General features: G+C 47.5%; 1 protein-coding gene across 11 annotated transcripts in view; it reads left to right on the top strand.

Moving 5' to 3' along the window:
- DMD (dystrophin) overlaps positions 1–23037 on the top strand; it is a 6960831-nt gene that overhangs the window by 6767411 nt on the left and 170383 nt on the right. For all 11 annotated transcript variants that reach the window (XM_069204760.1, XM_069204753.1, XM_069204756.1 and 8 more), the window contains one exon: positions 13110–13221. In XM_069204760.1, coding sequence (XP_069060861.1) covers positions 13110–13221 — 112 coding nt within the window. The remainder of the gene's footprint in view (positions 1–13109; positions 13222–23037) is intronic.

Here is a 23037-nt window from a genome sequence, read left to right as displayed (position 1 = left end):
ACTCTCCTATATTTGGAAGGAAAAAATGTAGAGAAAGACAAGGGGCAATAGCACTTGTTTTGCTAATCTATGTTCCCCCAAGTCTCCCGATAAAAATGATACCTCACCTGTGTGGGTAGGCCTAGCGCCCGCGCCAGGAAACGCCCCAAAACGCAACGTGGACACATCCCATTTTTTAGAAAGAAAACAGAGGTGTTTTTTACGAAGTGCCTGCCTGTAGATTTTGGCCTCTAGCTCAGCCGGCACCTAGGGAAACCTACCAAACCTGTGCATTTCTGTAAACTAGAGACCTAGGGGAATCCAAGGAGGGGTGACTTGCGGGGCTCGGACCAGGTTCTGTTACCCAGAATCCTTTGCAAACCTCAAAATTTGGCTAAAAAAACACATGTTCCTCACATTTCTGTGGCAGAAAGTTCTGGAATCTGAGAGGAGCCACAAATTTCCTTCCACCCAGCGTTCCCCCAAGTCTCCCGATAAAAATAATACCTCACTTGTTTGGGTAGGCCTAGCGCCCGCGACAGGAAACGCCCCGAAGCGCAACGTGGACACATCGACATTTTTGAAAGAAAGCAGAGGTGTTTTTTGCGAAGTGCCTACCTGTAGATTTTGGCCTCTAGCTCAGCCGGCACCTAGGGAAACCTAACAAACCTGTGCATTTCTGAAAACTAGAGACCTAGGAGAATCCAAGGAGGGGTGACTTGCGGGGCTCGGACCAGGTTGTGTTACCCAGAATCCTTTGCAAACCTCAATATTTGGCTAAAAAAACACATGTTCCTCACATTTCTGTGGCAGAAAGTTCTGGAATCTGAGAGGAGCCACAAATTTCCTTCCACCCAGCGTTCCCCCAAGTCTCCCGATAAAAATGATACCTCACTTGTGTGGGTAGGCCTAGCGCCCGCGACAGGAAACGCCCCAAAGCGCAACGTGGACACATCCAAATTTTTGAAAGAAAACAGAGGTGTTTTTTGTGAAGTGCCTACCTGTAGATTTTGGCCTCTAGCTCAGCCGGCATCTAGGGAAACCTAACAAACCTGTGCATTTCTGAAAACTAGAGACCTAGGGGAATCCAAGGAGGGGTGACTTGCGGGGTTCGGACCAGGTTGTGTTACCCAGAATCCTTTGCAAACCTCAAAATTTGGCTAAAAAAACACATGTTCCTCACATTTCTGTGGCAGAAAGTTCTGGAATCTGAGAGGAGCCACAAATTTCCTTCCACCCAGCGTTCCCCCAAGTCTCCCGATAAAAATTATACCTCACTTGTGTGGGTAGGCCTAGCGCCCACGACAGGAAACGCCCCAAAGCGCAACGTGTACACATCCACATTTTTGAAAGAAAACAGTGCCTACCTGTGGATTTTGGCCTGTAGCTCAGCTGTCACCTAGGGAAACCTACCAACCCTGTGCATTTTTGAAAACTAAAGACCTTGGGGAATCCAAGATGGGGTGACTTGTGGGGCTCGGACCAGGTTCTGTTACCCATAATCCTTTGCAAACCTCAAAATTTGGCTAAAAAAACACCCTTTCCTCTCATTTCGGTGACAGAAAGTTCTGGAATCTGAGAGGAGCCACAAATTTCCTTCCACCCAGCATTCCCCCAAGTCTCCCGATAAAAATGATACCTCACTTGTGTGGATGGGCCAGGTGCCTGCAACAGAATAAGGCCCATAACTTGAAGAGATAGAAGGGATAGCACAGCGAGTTTATAAGGGCATATTCTTTTATACATCTTTAGACGGACTCTGCTTTGGGGACCCACATAAGTGAGGTGTCATTTTACTTGGGAGACTGAGGGGAAAACTGGGGAGTAGGAATTTTGTGCTGGAGCGGTGATCATACTAAGAAAAGTCAGGCAAATATGCTTTTTTTATGCAAATTTTGAGGTTTACAGAGGAGTCTGGGTAAGAAAATGTTGGGGGAGCCACGCAAGCCACACCTCCCTGGACTCCTTGGGGTGTCTAGTTTTAAAAAGTTTCTGGGTTTTGTAGGTTTCCCTAGATGAAGGCCGCACCCAGGACCAAAAACATAGGTGGGCCCTCCCCCCCCAAACACAGGTATTTTTGTAATATATCATTTTGATGTGTGCACATACGTCCGTGATGTGCCAAACACTAAAATTGTGAAAAGAAACACACTTAGGTTATGTGAAGAAGCACCCTCACCCACCAACCAAGTTGGTGGCATGCTTCATCATCTGGGTCCCACCCGAGGCACCTAGCGTGTCACAGGTGTGCCGCGACGCCTGATTACAGCGGAGCAGGTTTTGTCATTTTTTAGCACACATACTGGTTGGATTTGGCACGCGGGTGAGTGATGGTTCAGTGGATCAAATTTTATTAACAAGAGATTTCACAAAAATGAAATGCACTGCTAATAACTGAAAGGCAAAAAAGTGAACCAATGACTCACAGCTCGTGAGCTGTAAAGCCGCGACAAGGCACCAACCGCTTTACAGTCCATTCACACACCTTTCATACATGACATGCACAAGACCATTCACACCGCCAGCCACGGGCCCAGCACATTACAACACTCACATCGACAGACCGCGCCACTCAAGGGCCCATCACTTACATACGCCCACATGCCTGATACAAGAATCACACCAGCTGATGGGAGTGTGGACTGCCGTTTGGCTGGCACCGCCAGCCAAGCGCCACCCCACGCACACCGCCAGCCAAGCGCCACCCCACGCACACTGCCAGCCAAGCGCCACCCCAAGCACACTGCCAGCCAAGCGCCACCCCAAGCACACCGCCAGCCAAGCGCCACCCCACGCACACCGCCAGCCAAGCGCCACCCCAAGCACACCGCCAGCCAAGCGCCACCCCAAGCACACCGCCAGCCAAGCGCCACCCCACGCACACCGCCAGCCAAGCGCCACCCCACGCACACCGCCAGCCAAGCGCCACCCCACGCACACCGCCAGCCAAGCGCCACCCCAGGCACACCGCCAGCCAAGCGCCACCCCAGGCACACCGCCAGCCAAGCGCCACCCCAGGCACACCGCCAGGCAAGCGCCACCCCAGGCACACCGCCAGGCAAGCGCCACCCCACGCACACCGCCGGCCAAGCGCCACCCCACGCACACCGCCGGCCAAGCGCCTCCCCACGCACACCGCCAGCCAAGCGCCACCCCATGCACACCGCAATCACTTTTTTTATTTATAAACAACAAAGAAACCACTAATTATAAAATAAGCACACAACTACAAACACAAAAGCTCTAACTAAATACATGACAGAGATGCCAACCGTGAAACATATGAAAATATAAAACAGACAGCTTACGCTCACGGTATTTCCCAGATTTTTTTTTGGGTATGGTAACTTCTATAACAGCCGGGCACACGCAGCCCAGGCTTTGAAGGGCATTCGGGGCAGTACATCCGGCTCTCCCTCCGGATTAATCTCCGGGCACATACTCTACATTTCTTTGTGGGCAAGTCTTTTTTGGGAATGGGAGGAATGTGATCTGGAAAGTGCTGATCTTTCAATCTAGCCACATCCTCCACCACTTCTACTCTAGGAACTCTTGCCGGTTCCACCACAATAAGGCTTTCTATCACCGACTCCTGAAATTTAACAAATGTCATCCTTGACTCAGGTGAACAATCCTTGTATACAATAAAGGCATTAAAAGTTGCCAAATGAAATAAATGTAGGGCCAACTTTTTATACCACACATAAGACTTACGAAGAGCAGTGTAAGGTTCCAACCTCTGATCTACTCTATCAACACCACCCATGTGCCTATTGTAGTCCAAAATGCACGCAGGTTTGCGCACTTCCGCAACCTGACCCCAAACAGCCACAGGGGAAGTACTCTCATCATGGATGGTCGATAGCATGTACACATCCCTCCTGTCTGAAAATTTCAGAGCTAGCAGCTCATTATTCCGCAAGGCACTGCACTGTCCCCTCAAGTTTTTTACAGACAAGCTCCCGTGGATAGCCTTTCCGGTTAGAACGGATTGTGCCACAAGCAACAGTGTCCACCCTAAACAACTCCTTGAACAACTGCACTCCAGTGTAGAAATTATCTACGTACAAATGGTGACCTTTGTTAAACAGCCGTCTAGCAAGTTCCCACACAATTTTTTCGCTAACTCCAAAAGTGGCCGGACAACCAGGAGGGTCAATACTGGAATCCCTACCAGTGTAGACCTGGAAATTATACACATATCCTGTACTGCTTTCTGACAGCAGATACAATTTAATCCCATACCGTGCCCTCTTACTAGGAATGTACTGCTTAAAAACTAAACACCCCTTGAAAAGGACCAAAGACTCGTCCACACTTATCTCTTTGCCTGGAACATAGACCTCTGAAAACCGATCCACAAAATGATCAAGGACAGGCCTAATCTTAAAAAGGCGGTCACAATCAGGGTGATCTTGTGGCAAGGCTAAAGCATTGTCTACAAACTGCAGCATACGAAGAAGAAGCAAATACCGATTACGTGTCATAGTTGCAGGAAATATAGCAGTTGCCATCAAGGGACTATTAGACCAATAAGAAGCCAGTGACGGCTTCCTGATCAACCCCATCAAAAAAGACAAACCTAAAAACCTTTTCATCTCTTCCAGATATGTGGGAACCCAATGAGTAGCTCTAGACTGAGGCTTAAGTCTGGCAGCGTTGTCCCGCAAATATTGCTCTGCATACACATTTGTCTGCTCCACAAGCTCTTCCAAAAATACATCGTCCATAAACAAGTGAAAGAAATGGACAGGCAAAAAGTTTTCCGTATTAACTCTACACCCTGGGAGACCAGTAAATGCAGGTAACTGTGGCTGCTCCATGTTTGGGGCAATCCAGGTGTCAGGTCTTCTAATGGGAAACCCTTCAGCCCCAGGCTGCTGCACTCTTGGCACATCAATGTCCTCCTCTAACACAGGCCCTTCATCTGCACTGAGAGTAGCTTCCTCATCAGAAGAATACTCTCTGACAGAAAACTCACTTCCAGAATCTCCTGCTTCCTCCTCTGCCTCAGATGCAGAGTCAGTGTCATAATCATGGTCTGAAGACAACTCAAAGAGCATGCGAACAACCTGCTGAGCGGTCACTTTGCGGCTAGCCGTGATCCTAACAACAAATGGATTGCCAACAACAACTAGCACTAAAATAAGTAATAAACAAAGTGTAGCTTTATCACAAAGAGTTATGTACTACAAAAAACTATACCACTCACTTGCCTGAAATAGCTACTCACCAAGCAACTACTCTGCACAGACACAGCAATCACCAATGATATCCCACTAAAAAGAAAAAAGAAAAAAGCAAATTAGACATATGACAACACAAACATCACTGTGCTCAAATCGAAGGACAATGTCAAACACACAATACTGCATTTAGTACACCACCTACAAACATGTCATTCATGCATGTCAACAATACTCCTTTGGAGTAAATTGCTTTCACTTACCTAAAACATGCAACTATGCAAACCGCAGGACAACTACTGCCAAAACCGCAAAGATCCACAGCAAAGGAAGCAAAAGCGTTGAACTAGAAGAAAAAGAAGAAATAAATTGTTATAATCACAAATACAAATACTTTGCCAGTTGACAAACACCCCACTATCAAGACACCACCAAGAACTTAGAAGTTGTCCCTGGTACCTAAGTGAATCCTGCCCCCCTCGGGGGTAGATGGGCGTAAAAAAATTGGCCAATCTGCCCCCAAGGGGGGCAGAAATGGGCAACACCTCTGTGCCCCCTTTAGGGGGCGACCCTTCCCAAAGGGGGAACCCCAGCACAACACAAAACAAAACAAAAAAATCCCTGCCGTATTGGTGGTTTCTGCCCACCTTGGGGGCAGATGGGCCTACAAAAATAGGGGCAGAGATGGCCAATACGAACTTTCCCCACTTTAGGGGGGTGACCGTTGCCCATGGGGTGCCCCCAAACACACACCACACACACACCACACAATCCCTGGCGCCTAGTGTACTTCCACCCCCCTGTGGCCAGATCGTCCAAAAAATGGCTGGTCTGCCATCGGGGGGGCCGAAACAGAAAAAAAAAATAGCTCCCCAGGGGGGAGCGACCCTTGCCCAAGGGGTTGCCCCCAAAATAAACAATAAAAACAAAATCCCTGGTATCTAGTGGATTCCCCCCCCCCCCCCCCTTGGCGGCAGATCAGCCCAAAAATTGGCAATCTGCCCCCAAGGGGGGGGGGGGGGGCGAAATACAAAAAAAATAGCCCCCCAGTGGGGCACCCCTTGCCCAAGGGGTTGCCCCCAAAAAAAACTTTACAATACAAATAAATCCCTGGTGTCTAGTGGATTTTGCCCCCCACCCCCCGGGGGCAGATACGCAGAAAAATTGGCGAAATAGAAAAAAAAATTGCCTCGGGGGGCCACTCTTGCCCAATGGGTCGCCCCCAAAATACACACAAAAAATAAAATCCCTGGTGTCTAGTGGTTTTCGCCCCCCCCCCCCCCCCCCCGGGGCGAAATACTGAAAAAATTGCCCCCCAGGGGGGCGACCCTTGCCCAAGGGGTCGTCCCCAAAATAAACCTATTTAAAAAAATCCCTGGGGTCTAGTGGAGATTCCTGCTCCACGACCGCGGGCCCTGGAGCAGGAATCTTGTGAAAACAGGCACAGGGGGAAAGGAAAAACCCTTTCCTTTCCCCCGTGTCTGTTTTCACCACCCCCGCCCCCCAAAAACGGAAAGGACTCACCTTTTCGGTCCTTTCCTGCCGACGCACTGGAAGCAAATGGCTTCCAGTGCGCCCGGCAACACTAGATGTCATCGGATTGCCGGGGGGGGGGGCGGGGGTGGAAGGGGGAGGTCTTCCCCTTCCATCCCCGCCTTGGGGAGGGTAGGGGGGTGCACGGGGGTGCGCGCTAGCTAGATCTGAGATGATCTCGTCCAAGGCACAGGGGAACTGTAGCCTTGGACGAGATCATCTCGTCCAAGGCATAGAAGCGGTTAAGGTTTGGTTAAACGCTGAGTCCTCTTGGGTGAGAGCCTGTATTTCCAACTGCCAAAAGTTAGCGAGTGCAGCAGAAGTCCCTTGGCTGTCCTATTTGAAGAAGACTTTTGAAGTGATAGATTTAAAATATTTGTATGATGATCCAACTTTCAACACCCCTAAGTCTAAAGATGTAAGAGAACATTTTTTCAGTCACTATACTAACATTAGACTAAGGAACACCCAGAGTATGCCTGCATTAGTAAGATATGTTCCCCTCTCGATGACTGAGATCTGGGAACCTTATTTGTCTTGTGTTAGTTTTGTTGGTCCCGCAATTTACCACCGTGCAGTTGTGACTGACTTTCAGTTCAAAATACATGTCATTTTTTGCTCTTCTGTTGTTTATATGAGATGCCAAGATATACGTTTCTAGTTCCAGTTTTGCGTAAAGCAAATACTAGATCATATCAGGAGGGCTTGTGTTATTTACAGAGGTTGGGTAATGAAGAGGTGAGCTGGGCAATGTTGAGCTTTATAAAATAATGTCTGGCCCTGAGAAAGAGATATGAATTAACCTTGGGTTAACATTTTAAGGAATGATTATTGTAGTACTGCTGTTTTGCTTGTTTGTTTTAATTATTTAATAATTTTTAACCATATTTGTTTTGCAATTACATGTATGATGTTTTGATGTTGGCAAAGTGTACCAGATTATTTTTTCTTAATGTACACTTGTATAGATTTTTGTAAATCTGAATAAAGGCTTGTTATTGATTGACATGTTTAACCCCCCGGGTGCCTTGGACGAGGTGATCTCGTCCCAGCACACGGTTCCCGTGTGCCTGGGACAAGATCCCCTTGTCCTTCACCCAGCCCACGGGGGGAGCGCTAGCGCTCCCCCAGTGGGCCCCCCACCCATACCCACCATCAGGGATGAAAGGCAGAATCGCTTCCCCTTTCACCCCTGACCCCCCTACCCCCGTGACATCTGATGACGTCAGCACGCGATCGCGTGCTGACCTCATCAGAGGTGGCCTCTCGTCGCGCTGGAAGCTTGCTTCCAGCCCAATGAGGAAGAGAAAGGCTTAGCATTTCTCTTCCGTTCGGGAGGAGGGGGGTGGGAGAGACATCGGAAGAAAGGAAAGGCCTTTCCTTTCTTCCGATGTCATTCTGAGCATTTCTGCTGCCCGATCGCGATGCGATCGGGCATTAGAAATGCCCACTAGACACCAGGGAATTTCTTTTTAAAAAAGATTTACGTGAGGGGAGTGGCCCCTTGGGAAAGGGTGGCTCCCTAGGGGGGCATATAATTTTTAGGTCATTTCTGCCCCCCTTGGGGGCAGATCGGCCTAAAATAATTAGGCCGATCTACCCCCGGGGGGGCAGAAATGCCCACTAGACACCAGGGATTTTTTTTTTTTTCTTTTATGTTAAGGGAGCGACCCCTTAGGCAAGGGTTGCTCCCTGGGGGCCAAATTGTGCTTAGCCATTTCGGCCTAATATAATTATATATATTAATATAATTAGGCCAATCTGGGGGCAGAAAGCTCACCAGAGACCGGGGAAGATTTTTTTTTTCAAAATGAGAGGGTGGTGTTATGGCCATACCCCCACCCCAAATAAATGGGGCCAAAGTTGTTCTGCCCACCAGTGGGCAGATGGGGCAGTTACCCCGATCCACTCCCCGGGGGGGAGGGCAGAAAGTGTACTAGATGCCATGAAATTAAAAACAAATAATAATAGTGGGGTGGTGACTACCAACCAGTATGGGCCTTGTTATACTCTCACCCGAACTGAAGGGGCTAACAGTCATTAACTCTCCCCCCACACACTAAACATCTTATCTCATGACAAGCAAGAGGACATTTGATTTTTTTGGTTTTTGTTTTACATTTGGGCCATGAGAGCTTGGTAACTCTCAAAATCGTCCCACTTGGAATGGTGAGGGCTGCACTTCTTTTTACTTTGGGACGCTGCCATGTAGAAAAATCCACAAGACCTAGACACATCTGAAAACTAAACATCTAGTTGATTACAGGGTGGTGTGCTTCACATGCACCCCGCACCATTTCCTTACCCACAATGCCCTGCAAACCTGCAACTTTGCTGGAAAGCTCACATTTTTCCCGAATTTTTGTGATGGAACCTTCCGGAATCTGCAGGAATCCACAAAATTCCTACCACCCAGCATTGTCTCATCTATACCGATAAAAGGTCTGCTGTACTTGTCAGCCTAAAAACGTTTTGTTTAAAACTGCACTTTTGGACCCACTTTGGTTCCCCCTCAATTTCGACGTGTTTTTGGCTCTTCCCTGTCACAAACACTTGGCCCACCTACACAAGTGAGGTATCATTTTTACCGGGAGACTAAGGGGAACGTTGGGTGGTAGGAAATTTGTCCTGGTGCGGTGATCCCACACAGAAATGTGGGAAAAGTGTGATTTGTAGCTAAATTTGAGGTTTGCTGAGGATTCTGGGTAAGAAAACATTGGGGGATCCATGCAAGTCACACCTCCCTTGAATCCCTCGGGTGTCTAGTTTTCAGAAATGTCTGGGTTTGGTAGGTTTCCCTAGATGGCTGCTGAGCCCAGGACCAAAAACGCAGGTGCCCCCCGCATAAACAGGTAGTTTTCTATTTGATAATTCTGATGTGTCCAGATAGTGTTTTGGGGCATTTCCCGTTGAGGGCACTAGGCCTACCCACACAAGTGAGGTACCATTTTTATTGGGAGACTTGGGGGAACACTGGGTGGAAGGAAATTTGAGGCTCCTCTCAGATTTCAGAACTTTCTGTCACCGAAATGTGAGGAAAAAGTGTTTTTTTAGCCACATTTTGAGGTTTGCAAAGGATTCTGGGTAACAGAACCTGGTGAGAGCCCCACAGGTCACCCCATCTTGGATTCCCCTACGTCTCTAGTTTTAAAAAATGCACAGGTTTGGTAGGTTTCCCTAGGTGGCGGCTGAGCTAGAGGTCAAAATCCACAGGTAGGCACTTCGCAAAACACCTCTCTTTTCTTTGAGAAAATGTGATGTGTCCACTTTGTGTTTTGGGGCATTTCCTGTCGCGGGCACTAGGCCTACCCACACAAGTGAGGTACCATTTTTATCGGGAGACTTGGGGGAACGCTGGGTGGAAGAAAATGTGTGGCTCCTCTCAGATTCTAGAACTTTCAGTCACCAAAATGTGAGGAAAAAGTGGGTTTTTTAGCCACATTTTGAGGTTTGCAAAGGATTCTGGGTAACAGAACCTGGTGAGAGGCCCACAAGTCACCCCGTATTGGATTCCCCTAGGTTCTAGTTTTAAAAAATGCACAGGTTTGGTAGGTTTCCCTAGGTGCCAGCTGAGCTAGAGGCCAAAATCCACAGGTAGGCACTTTGCAAAAAACACCTCTGTTTTCTTTGGGAAAATTTGATGTGTCCACGTTGTGTTTTGGGGCACTTCCTGTCACACAAGTGAGGTACCTTTTTTTATCGGGAGACTTGGGGGAACATAGAATAGCAAAACAAGTGTTAATGCCCCTTGCCTTTCTCTAAATTTCTTCCTTCAAAATATAAGACTGTGTGTAAAAAAGACATCTATTTGAGAAACGCCCTGTAATTCACATGCTAGTACGGGCACCCCAGAATTCAGATATGTTCAAATAACCACTGCTCCTCATCACTTTATCTTGTGCCCATTTTGGAAATACAAAGGTTTTCTTGATACCTATTTTTCACTCTTTATATTTCAGCAAATGAATTGCTGTATACCCGGTATAGAATGAAAATCCACTGCAAGGTGCAGCTCATTTATTTGATCTGGGTACCTAGGGTTCTTGATGAACCTACAAGCCCTATATATCCCAGCAACCAGAAGAGTCCAGCAGACGTAACGGTATATTGCTTTAAAAAATCTGACATTGCAGGAAAAAGTTACAGAGTAAAACATAGAGAAAAATGGCTGTTTTTTTTCACCTCAATTCCAATATTTTTTTTATTGCAGTTGTTATTTTCTGTAGGAAACCCTTGTAGGATCTACACAAATTACCCATTGCTGAATTCAGAATTCTGTCTACTTTTCAGAAATGTTTAGGTTTCTGGGATCCAGCATTGGTTTCACACCCATTTCTGTCACTGACTGGAAGGAGGCTGAAAGCACAAAAAAATGTAAAAATGGGGTATGTCCCAGTAAAATGCCAAACTTCTGAGAAAAATTGGGTTTTCTGATTCAAGTCTGCCTGTTCCTGAAAGCTGGAAAGCTGGTGATTTTAGCACTGCAAACCCTTTGTTGATGCCTATTTCAGGGGAAAAACCTGAAGCCTTCTTCTGCAGCCCTTTTTTCCAATTTTTAAAAAAGAAATGACATTTTCACTGTATTTTGGCTAATTTCTTGGTCTCCCTCGGGGGAACCCACAAAGTCTGGGTACCTCTAGAATCCCTAGGATGTTGGAAAAAAAGGACGCAAATTTGGCATGGGTAGCTTATGTGGACAAAAAGTTATGAGGGCCTAAGCGCGCCCTGCCACAAATAGCCAAAAAAAGGCCTGGCACCTGAGGTGGAAAAGGCCTGGCAGCGAAGGGGTTAAGGGAGACTTAAGTGAGTGGCACAAGCAGTGCTGCAGTCCCACTTGTAGCACTTAATTTAGAGTCCCTGGGCACATGTAGTGCAGTTTACTAGGGACTTATAATTAAATTAAGTATACCATTTGTAGATGCACCAATCAAAACATGTTTAGGGAAGAGAGCATAAGCAATTTAGCACTGGTCTGCAGTGGTAAAGCAGTCAGAGTCCTAAGGCCAGCAAAAAGAAATCAGCAAAATATGAGGCATGCATGCAAAATGTTTGGGGGCAGACCACCCTTATGTTGTCAGGTCTAAAAACTACCCTTCCCTGAATCCTAAAGTCTGCTTACTAGTCCACCTTCCCCTTCCACACCTCACAATAAATACTCCTCTCTACTTTGGCAGGTGAATGCCCCATTGCCCCTAATCCCAATAGACATTCCTTTGCTGTGCAAGGCATGGTATGTTTCCATTCTATTGTATTCATTTTATTCAGTAGACAACATCGATACAACTGTTTTTTTCAGACTACTCCCCTCCCCCCACCCCCAAGTAGCGAAGTACCTCTTGGAGAAAGTAAACATGCCATTCGCAACAGGTTCCATTCTTACCTATCTATGCCTTTCTCTAATTGTAAACAGAATAAAAAACACTTTTTATTGACTGTCCCCCCTAAGCTAAAAAGTCAGTAAAAAAAATCTTACTGTCGTTGTGGTGCTCAAACGGGAACATTACTGTTGGACACATGGACCATCACTATTATGAGGAGTAAGTACTATTATATTAGCTTTTTTCTTTAAAAAATAAAATACAAATAAAATAATATTTGGTTGTGCTTTTCGGTTTACAAATAGACAGAATGCAAGCGTTCTGTCTTAATAAATGAAACTCTGAACGTAAACATTGTATTGTGCCCATACTATCAAGTTAAGCCATGGTTCCTCAGAGAAGGTGAGTTGCAATAAAGTTGCCTTCTGCAGGCCACACATACGGTTTAGTTGTACAACTGCTTTTGAAAAAGACCCTTTATTTTCCCCAAATAATTCTTAAAAATGCATAGTACTTACAGAGATTTTGAGTCAGCCCTCGTCATCCATTGGACTGTTGCAGTGTCATTTACATTTTGACTCTGCCTACTAGAGCATATAGCGTGGTGCAGTTGGTCAGCCCAGTTGAGCCACCAGTTCACTTGTGCGGGTGTGTGTCACATCATTCTAACCAGCACAGAGCTGTCACACACAAAGAAAATTGTCCTTAACAGTGCCAGGCACAGGTGAGCAAATGTGTCCCTTTTGTTTAAAAAAATTCTTTCTCATTGAAACCATTCATAGGTGGCTGCATGTGCTCGCATATGAATGGCCGTCTTTGAATTGCTTTTGTTATACCATTCAAAGAGGGCCCTTGATACATGTGCAAGCGTGTGAATGAACAGCCAGCCATCTTTGAATGTTTTTTTGTAAACCTTTAGCAGCCCAGGTATGTACGTGTGTACACACAATGGAAATTCGTTAGGAGTGTTTTTTGAAAATAACATTATAAAAAATAACATTTCTAAAAAAACAAAAAAAACACCCCAGACTGCCAATATTTGCTTTTTTATGAAGCTGGCTTTAATTTCTCATCTGTTCCATTCTCCCCACAGATACAGAAGTTTAAAGCACTTTAACTACGACATCTGCCAAAGCTGCTTCTTCTCTGGACGTGTAGCCAAGGGTCACAAAATGCACTATCCAATGGTTGAGTACTGCACCCCGGTAAGTGAAGACTTTGCTTGGCCTAAAACAACTGACTTTGTTAAATGCCACCCTCCTTTTAAGAAAACCTATTCATAGCTTGCAAAGATTTCTAAACTGATCCTTGCACTCGTTGAAGCGAACCCTTTTCTGTTACACAGTCCACCGCACAGTAGTTGTTGAATAATTGTCAATCGGGGTTTTCTTGCTTGTATTCATTTTCGCTGCTTATAAAAAAAAGTTAATTACGTTCTTCTGGATGGTTTTTATGTTCTTTGTAAAGTAATTTAATTTTAAGGGTTTAACTAAGAGACGGGTGTGTGTGTGTGGCATGGATCTGTGAAGAAAATGATGTGCTTTCATCAGTAATTGTTTTTTTTTTCAGTGGAGGCAATGAAGAGAATCATTCGGCCAGAAAGGGAGAGTGTTTTGATTGGCCCATATTGGCTTATAAACTTTGTGACCTCTATCACAAGAGTGTAGAATCACAGCAATTGTTTTTGTGACAGTTAGATCGTTTATGCTTCTAGGGACATTTTAGGTCAAGCCCAGTAAACAACGCTTGCGCTGTCTGTTGTGAGGCATAGTATGGCTTACCAATAACATAGACGTCGCTTGGAGAACCCCCTCCCCTCCATGCTTACCATTATTTGCCTTTCCTTGTCACTCGGTTACCTGCTTCTTATCCATTTCCTAGCCTGTCAATCTTGTGTTTGCCCCACCTATGAAGCATTGCCTCCTTACAGTCTCTTTGATTGATTTGCTGGCATCACTGTTTCCACTACTTGCTTTTCAGGCACTACTTTTTCTTTTTGTGTGAAGCACTGCATTAGACTGCATGTGGTTTCAAGCCATCCCCCTCATGTAACTCTCTCTCCCCGCACTCCCTGTTGATCTTTGTTACCCGACTGCTTCTCCCCATGCCCCTCCCTCTTGCTCTGGCCCATATGCTTCGCCAACCTGTGCTCTCTGTGATGCTTTCCCTCTACCCCTATATTTCTTTCCTGCCCTCCCTCATTGCTTTCGCACCCCCTCCAGGCTTTCACTCTGGTGTTTTTGCTCCCCTCCCGTGTTACTTCAGTGTTACCACTCACCCTTCACCTTGTTAATTCCACTCCACTGGCCCTCTCACTTAAAGAGAAAATCTTTTGCACATTTTCTTTTCTTTTTAGTTACAGATCCAACTCTCATTGGTAACTAGAAAGGAAAATGAGTGCTCTGATCATTTTTACAGGCATGTACATGCGTGGAGGAGACACCAACAAAGTGACACAGACAGCCTTGTTTAAGTTGTTTGGTGTTTTTTGTTTTAACTTTATTCATACTGCACAGCATTACAGATCTCATGCAGTATGGATAACAACCATTGGTAAAACCAATAGATAACGAAGGTGAAACTTATTGTTTTTCATAACAGTTTAAGTTCTGAATTCCTTTTACTGCTTAAAGCTGCCTAAAGGTACCACTTTCTCTGTACCGTAGTAGGGCAATGAAATGGTCTCCATTAGTTGATCCTTGGTTTAGAGTAACCTTGAATTAATTTCCTGCATAATGAGTAGATGCACAGTATCGTCTTTCGTTCCTGATTTGCACTTAGTTGTCTTTATGTAAACAGAACTTTGCAAAAATAATAGGTCAACTGCAGTTCATATCGCTCTTTCAGTTCTTTTGTAATGAAACCATTCTATTTGATGAGGAGGAGAGACAGTACAAGACAACATAGCAGTTACATAGTGGTTCCTAAAGGATTCTTGATGGGCTTTGTTCCAAACGGCATCAGCTGTAGAGCACAAAGGTGAGGGAGTAACCCGCAAATTAAGCATCTGATTTTTGAGGGCCACCTTAAAGGCTCTTGCAGTGGTTTTGGGATTTAAGTCCTCTGCATGGTATTGACGTGTACTCCTGCCTCAAGTGCCCAGCTGTACTGTTGTCTGGATCCCCAATGCTGACTTTTCTGTCATAGGTGAACACATATCATGTGTGAGGGCCATAACATAGGCCTGTCTCACGCATTGCAGTCTTTTTGGACTAGGAGGAGTGCCCGAAGCGCTACCCTCAAAGTGGTGAAAGGCTACCACCTTCACCAGGAGTTAAGCAGTACAAGTGAGGTGGTGACAGCGTACTGTTTAGTGATCAGTAGTAGTAAACCGGACCTTTTTACCCTGTATCACTGAGTAAGGCCTACAGGCTCATTCACCTTTAAAGTTCAGCTGCTGTGTGCTTAACTCACTATTGGCCAGCATCAGGTAAGATGTGAAGTGCTGCGCAGCGCAGGAGTAGTGACTGCGTTGCTTGTATGTGTGCCTGGGAAGTGTGCAGTACAAGAATGGAGAAGTATTGTGCAGTGCATGTATGGTTAGTACATGTCCTGAGTGTGTGTATGCTGGAGAGGAACACATTGCATGAGAGATGTAATGCTGTGCAGTGCATGCGCAGGGGAAGCATGTGCTTGGGTGTGTGTGCTTGCGTGAAGATCAATACCTGAAGAGTAAAGCGTTGTGTGACCCACACATGGTTAGTGTTTGCTAGCAGCGTGGGTTATGTAAATAACACACCCTGGTTAAAGACAGAAATGCTTCAGTGCTGCACGGGGCGCGCAAATTGATATGTATACTGAATGCATGTGTAAATGTAAGGGTACAATGCATAGAGGTAACAGCGCTGGGCCCAAGGTTTGCTGTGAATGTACACTGAGTGAGTGTACCTGCTATGGTACATTGAATGGAAGACCCTGGGTTCCATTTTGGGAAGCCAAGGCCTACCTGGTGAAGACATGAGGAGGCGAGGAATTACCTCCCCACCCAGACAGATTTGTGTATTGCCGCATTCTTGTGAGATGGATGGGGACACACTGGAAGGCAAAGTAAGAGACTCTCTTTACCCTTCAAAAGACTGCTTTTTGATTCAGTGATAGATCACAAGGAGGGGGCCTGGACACCTCTCAAGTAGGGAGATGGGGCTGATAAGTGAATCATAAAGAGTAGGACTGGAGCTTTGGGCTTAACCTTTTGATGCACATATTACTGTGGCGCGAACTCTGATCACTCCCATGAATTGTGTTGTGGACAATCAGCTTCAGAGTTCTGTCTGCTGTGACAGACATCTTTCATGAAGAAAGAAGAAAGGGAGAAGTGTCCACTTCAAAAGAAGCAGAACCCCAGCATACAACTTCAAAGACCCAGGCCCTAAGTCACATTTGGTGTATTGGACTATAAGAAGGGAAAGTTGAGTCCCCAAAAATGTGTTGTCTGCCAAGCATCCAGATGGGTTGTGTGAGAAGGGGAAGTTCTGCCAGACTTCCTGCTGTGACCAGATCTGGGGGGGCCAAGGCCAGCTAGTCTCCCTGCGGGGGATAGGACATCACCCAGGAAAACCAAAATCACCTGCCCTATAGTTGGGAGCACCAGCGCCTGCCTGCTTGCCAAGAGCAGTGTGCCCTGTGAGCAGGAGGAGAGAGTTGGAGGGAACAAGGTCTAGTGAGGAGCCCTAACGTGACAATTCCATATGCTAGGTCTGAGATTTCGGCTTTACCCTGATCAGGCCTTTGCCCATATGCAAAAAAATAAATTGGGACCTTTGTATAACTGGAGGGGGCTGCCATAGACTTAACTGTGTTGAGCGCCATGCAAGTGTTGCTACACTTGTACTGTTGCACTGCAGTGACCCAGAATGCCAGCCACCAATAAAGTTATCACTTAAGGTAGCACCAACACTTTTGATTGTCTGGGCTGGGGTGCTTGTGCAGGAAGTCTGCACCCATATAACCATGTACCACAGCAACCCTGTATGCCAGGCAGGGCTGCCCTTACCAATGTTGCCAAAATATTCGGGCCGCAGCCCAAAGGACAGACTGAGGCTATGATCTGTGGGTAGGGCCCGCACTTTTAGGGAACTAACCCGATACCTTGCAGAGGACTGTCAGAGACACAGTGGACCTGAACTGGGCAAGTTGGGCCCCAAGAGGCTCGCTCCTGAGGGTGTGTGGCACTGTAGACAATTTTGGCTAAATTCCCCAAAATTCAAAGGGAGAACTCTGAGTACAACCTAATAGCTTTCATTCCCTGATACAGCGACAAGTGAATTGGGAATAACACTGAACATGTTACACAAGAGAGAGTGGGACAGGGATTCTGACAGGGGACCTGACAACTACTAGAGCCCCAAGTGGATTGTGTTGTTGCATCTGACTGTCATACTTCCTTGCATGTGTAGAGTTAGAAATTAAATACTACTATTCTTATGAATGCAAGCATTTGACTGATCCTTGGTTTATGTTTGTACTGTTTTAACTTCGAGTTATGAATCGTGTTCACTGACCTCCTCCTCCCTCAAGGGAGCCTTGATTGCTCGACCACAGAAACCACTGAGAATCAAATGCGGAAGTGGTGGTTGGCCCAGTTGAGAAGGATCCATAGTAGGTCGGGCCCCATAACATCAGGGCTAGAAGGCCTCAACCACCACGGTTGAGCCAGGAACCCCTGGGTGCCCTGTGGCTCTCTGAAAGGGTTCTGTCAAGTGCCCACCAGTCTTAGGCTAAGGTTCATGGGAAATCTAGTGAGATAGTGCCTACAGTAAAACTTATTTGAATCGGGAAAAGGTGCTGGAACATGATGCATTGAAATCTGCATTGGATTTTCAAGTGTTGAGAGGTACTTTTAACATAAGACATTTTTAGCAAGATCAATGGAAGTGACTGCTGATATAATTTGAATGCTAGCATAAGGAATACTTGTAGAGACTTGTAGTGCATTAGTGAATGGTAAGGTGGGGCTGAATTTTAAGGAGATAGCATTCTTTACAGGTCTCGGTTGAGGTGATGAAGATCAATATTTATATTTTGGTGCCTAACTGAAGCCCTATAAATATTTTGGGAGTGACTCTAAAGTTCAAAATATATGCAAAACCTGTTTCAGTATAGTACTTTCAGTAGAAGCCTATCCTTACAGTAGCAGAGGATATTTGGGGTGAGAAACTGTGTAAGACAGCTGAAGACTAGTGTTAGAAATTGTGTCTCTAATTGGCAGAGGTACGGACCCTGTCCAAGTAGGGACCACAGTCCTAGTCAGGGTAAGTCATAACGCATTCCAAATTATCCAGTGCTCACCCTCTGGTAGCTTGGCACAGAGTAGGCAGGCTTAACTTAGAAGGCAACGTGTAAAGTATTTGTGCAATATCTCATACAGTAACACAGTGAAAACTCCACAAAAAGTTCTCCACATAAGTTTAGGAAAATAGATAATATTTATTGGAATGAAATAAGTCCAAAATGTCAAGAATCCCATGTGCACAAACAGAGATACACAATTTTAAAGATTAAATCCCAATAAAGCGCTTAGGAAGGCAATAGCTCCAACTGGGGCTATCACAATATCGTGGACGGAGTTGTTTCAACAGTCTTACACCACTCATGAGGGAGTGCGGTGCCAGTCATGGAGTCGCACAGACCCCCAGGTACACTACCTTTGAAGATGATGAAAAAGGAAGTGGCACGGAGTCTGGGAGGTGAGGCATCGCTGGAGCCGGTGCTGCGTCAGTTCCTTACGGCTACTGGGAAGGTGCAGCATAGGTTCCTTACTACGAGGCAGGGGAGCTGAAGTGTCTGTTTCGTCCGGTTACAGGGGAGCTGATGCCGCACTGGTGGTGAGGCATTGGTTCCTTGTGACCCGACAGGGTCGATGAATCCAGCCAGTCAAGGCATGATGTATCAACTTCACAGTATTTCGATCGCACCGCAGGTCTTCAGGGGCAGCGATGTCGGACTTATGTTGCAGGCTGTGGTCGTGGAGCCAGAAAGGGCAGCAGTGCGGCATCGCACAACGGTGCCGGTTCCAGAGTCACTGAAGTTGGTGATCTAACTAGTAGATGAAGACTTTGTTGGCCCGGAGTCTTCAGAACAGGAGGCAAGCTCCATCCAAGTCCATGGAGAGCTCTTGTGGAGGAAAGCAGAGTCCTTCGAGCAGAGCAACGATCAGGGCAGCAGTCCTTCCAGTAAAGCAGTCCAGATGAGTCCTTTGGGCAGCCAGGTAGTCCATCTGACAGACTCCAGTGTTAGATCCAGAAGTGCCTGATTTGGTGGGGTCGGACACTCAGTGTATATACACCAAAAAGTGCCTTTGAAGTGCATAGGTTCCCCTTTCAACCCAGCCCTCTCTGCCAGGAGTCCTGTGATGGTTATCAGTCCTTTGTGTGAGGTCAGGCACTGGCCTTTAAATTGTAAGAAAGAGCTCCTCAACCGTTCCTGCTCAGAGAAGCCCATCTGTATGCAGATTAATGCAGATGCAGCTGAGTGTCCTTTGTTTATGGCCGTCTGGGTGGAATGCACAAGTGGAGCTGTCAACCAGCACAGACCAGACGTGGACTGGAGACAGGCTGAAAGGCACAGATGACAGGAAGTGCAGAGCAATGCCTACTTTCTAAATGTGACATTTCTGAACTAGTAATGTAAAATCAAACTTCACCAGTAAGTAGGATTTCTTACTACCATTTCAACCATACCAAATATGACGAGTCTATTCCTCTCAGGTCAGAATTTACCACTTAAAAGCACAGAAGGAAATCTCTAATGATGGCCAATGAGAGGCCCAAGCTTCACAGCAGTGAAAAAAGACTTTGGTAGTTTTTCACTACCAGGACATGTAAAACAATTAAGTAAATGCCCTGCCTTTTACTGACATAGCACCCTGCCCTGTAGGTTGCCTAAGGCCTCCTTAGGGGTGACTTATGTGTAAGAAAAAGGGAATTTAAGGCTTGGCAAGTAATTTTAAATGCCAAGTCGAAGTGGCGGTGAAGCTGCACACACAGGCCCTGCAATGGCAGGCCTGAGAGATGGTTAAGGGGCTACTCATGTGGGTGGCACAATCAGTGCTGCAAGCCTACTAGTAGCATTTAATTACAGGCCCTTGGCCCACGTAGTGCACTTTACCAGGGGCTTACATGTAAATTAAATATGCCAATTGGGTATGAGCCAATGTTACCATGTTTTAGGGAGAGAGCCACGTGCACTTTAGCACTTGTTGGCAGTGGTAAAGTGTTTAGAGTACTAAAGCCCACAAAAATGAGGTCAGAAAAAGAGGAGGAGGAAGGCATTAAGTCTTGGGTGACCCTTCTGAGAGGGCCATTTTCCAACAACTAGTCATTCTATTGTTTTGTAAAAGAAGCAGGTAGATGTTTGAAAGGTTTAAGGGTATGGTATGCTTCCATCAGGCAGGTCGGTTCTCGCGCCGCCGCGCACCGCCTCCACTTTGCTGGTGGTATCTCTTCCCAGCCTCCGTCCGTTTTCTTCCCTAAACCCCTGCCGATGCATCCCCGCGGCCCTTCCCCCCTCCCCCACCTCCTCTCTGTCTGTTTTTCCTTTCCTTTTGCTAAACCTCTGCCGCTGTGTCCCCATGGCACCCCCACCTCCTCTCCCTCGCCTTTTTCTCCCCACTGCTAATCCCTGTGGCCCCACCCCCCAGCCTTCCCATTCGCCCAGCCCTCCCTCCTCCCAACTGCCACTCCCTCCCACCTCCCTATTTATAGCAGCCGCGGCGCGGTAACAGGAGCGACCTTTGACCCTGCTTCCAGCAGGCAGGTCGCTCCTGGCGCCGCCTCCACTTTGCTGGTGGTATCTCTTCCCAGCCTCCGTCCGTTTTCTTTCCTAAACCCCTGCCGCTGCGTCCCCGCGGCCCCTCCCACTTCCCCCTACCTCCTCTATGTCCGGTTTTTCCTTTCCTTTTGCTAAACCCCTGCTTCTGCGTCCCCGCGGCCCCTCCCACCTCCTCTCCCTCGCCTTTTTCCCACTGCTGATAATCCCTGCGGCCCCCCCCCCCCCCCAGCCTTCCCATTCGCACAGCCCTCCCTCCTCCCAGCTGCCACTCCCTCCCACCTCCCCATTTATGGCAGCCGCGGCACGGACGTGCCGCTGGCGCGCCAAAGGCAAGCCCGTCTGCTCCCAGCGCCACTCCCCGTGGCCCTCAAGGCCCCCACACCTCCCCACGCCACTACACTGCCAGCGATCTCCACGCCCTCAATCTAGGACGCCCCTCCACCTGCTTCCTGTCCTCCCCAAAGAACACCAAGGGACCTTTCTCCTGTCAAGCATGCTGCTTCACCTGCCCCCTAAAGCACCACAACAGACCTGCTGACAACCACCTCAGCTGCATCCTTCTCAACACCCGTTCCATCCATAAACACGCAGTTGAACTCTGGGACCTACTGACCTCGACGGACGTCGCCTTCCTAACCGAAACCTGGACACACTCGGCCTCAGAACCCGACATAGCCATAGCCATCCCTGAAGGCTACAAAATCACCAGGAGAGACTGCACCAACAAACCAGGAGGAGGAATCGCCATAGTCCACAAAAGCACCATCAGAGTCTCGACCAGCACCCATGACACCCTCAACCTCGCCGAGCACCTCCACTTCAGAGGAACCCTGATCTATAGACCCCCAGGCCCCCGCTCTCACTTCTGCGAAGCCATCGCCAACATCGTCAGTATCAACGCCCTCGACTCCACAGAGTAACATCCTCCTCGGCGATCTGAACTTCTACCTAGAAAACAACAACGATGCCAACACCACGAACCTGCTGGACAACCTCGCCAACCTCGGCCTCAGACAACACGTAAGCTCACCCACCCACTCCGCAGGCCACACACTCGACCCCGTCTTCTCAGCCAGCAACCACATCTATATCAGCCACACCACCGAACTCAGCTGGACAGACCACCGATGCATCCACTTCTCCTACCAGAAGCCAGTCACCCACCACCACCGCACACAATCCCCTCCCCGACGCAACTGGAGAAAAATATCAACGGATCAACTGATTTCCACACTCACCTGGGACCCACCCCCTGAGACCACGGACCCCAACATAGCCACCACCAACCTGAATCGCTGGATAGAGGACTGCGCCAACACCCTCACACTGCTCAAAAAAACCTCAAACACCCTCCATAGAATTAAGGCCAGATGGTTCACCCCAGACCTACAGGAATCCAAACGGCTGTGCAGCAGAATGGAAAAAACCTGGCACTGCGAACCTACCAACTCCAACCACATTGCATTCAAGGATGCCATACACAAACATCACCAACTGATCCGCACCACCAAAAGGACCCACTTCAAAAACCACATTGACACCAGCGCTCACAACAGTAAAGAGCTCTTCGGCATCATCAAAGAGCTCTCCGCTCCCATGACTTGCTCCAACGAACCCCCGCCATCACAGGAGTTCTGCAACTCACTTGCAACCCACTTCTGTCGAAAGATAGAAGAAATCCACAACAGCTTCAGCCCACAGACCCACCAGCTGACTCATAACACCCACAAACCCAATCCCCCAAGCGACACTCACCTCCTCTACACCAGGACCCCCATCAACAAAGAAGACACCGCCAACACCACGGCCTCCATCCACTCCGGATCACCATCGGACCCCTGCCCACACCATATCTTCAATAATGCAAATATCATCATCGCTCCCCACCTCTGCAACACCATCAACAGCTCCTTCAAGTCAGCCACCTTCCCAGAAAGCTGGAAGCACTCAGAAGTCAATGCCCTGCTGAAAAAACCCAAGGCAGACCCAGCCGACCCGAAGAACTACAGACCAATCTCCCTCCTCCCGTTCCCAGCCAAAGTAATCGAAAAAATCTTGAACAGCCAACTATCCCGATTCCTGGAAGACAGCAAGGCACTCAACACCTCCCAATCCGGGTTCCGCAAACACCACAGCACCGAGACCGCACTCATCGCTGCCACAGACGACATCAGGACCATGCTCGACGAAGGAGAAACAGCAGCACTCATCCTCCTGGACCTCTCCGCAGCCTTCGACACAGTTTGTCATCA

The sequence above is a fragment of the Pleurodeles waltl genome, chromosome 8, assembly GCF_031143425.1.
Source record: "Pleurodeles waltl isolate 20211129_DDA chromosome 8, aPleWal1.hap1.20221129, whole genome shotgun sequence".
NCBI classification, from domain to species: Eukaryota; Metazoa; Chordata; class Amphibia; order Caudata; family Salamandridae; genus Pleurodeles; species Pleurodeles waltl.
The sequence above is the reverse complement of the archived record's forward strand: the minus strand, read 5'-3'. Positions and strand labels throughout refer to the sequence as shown.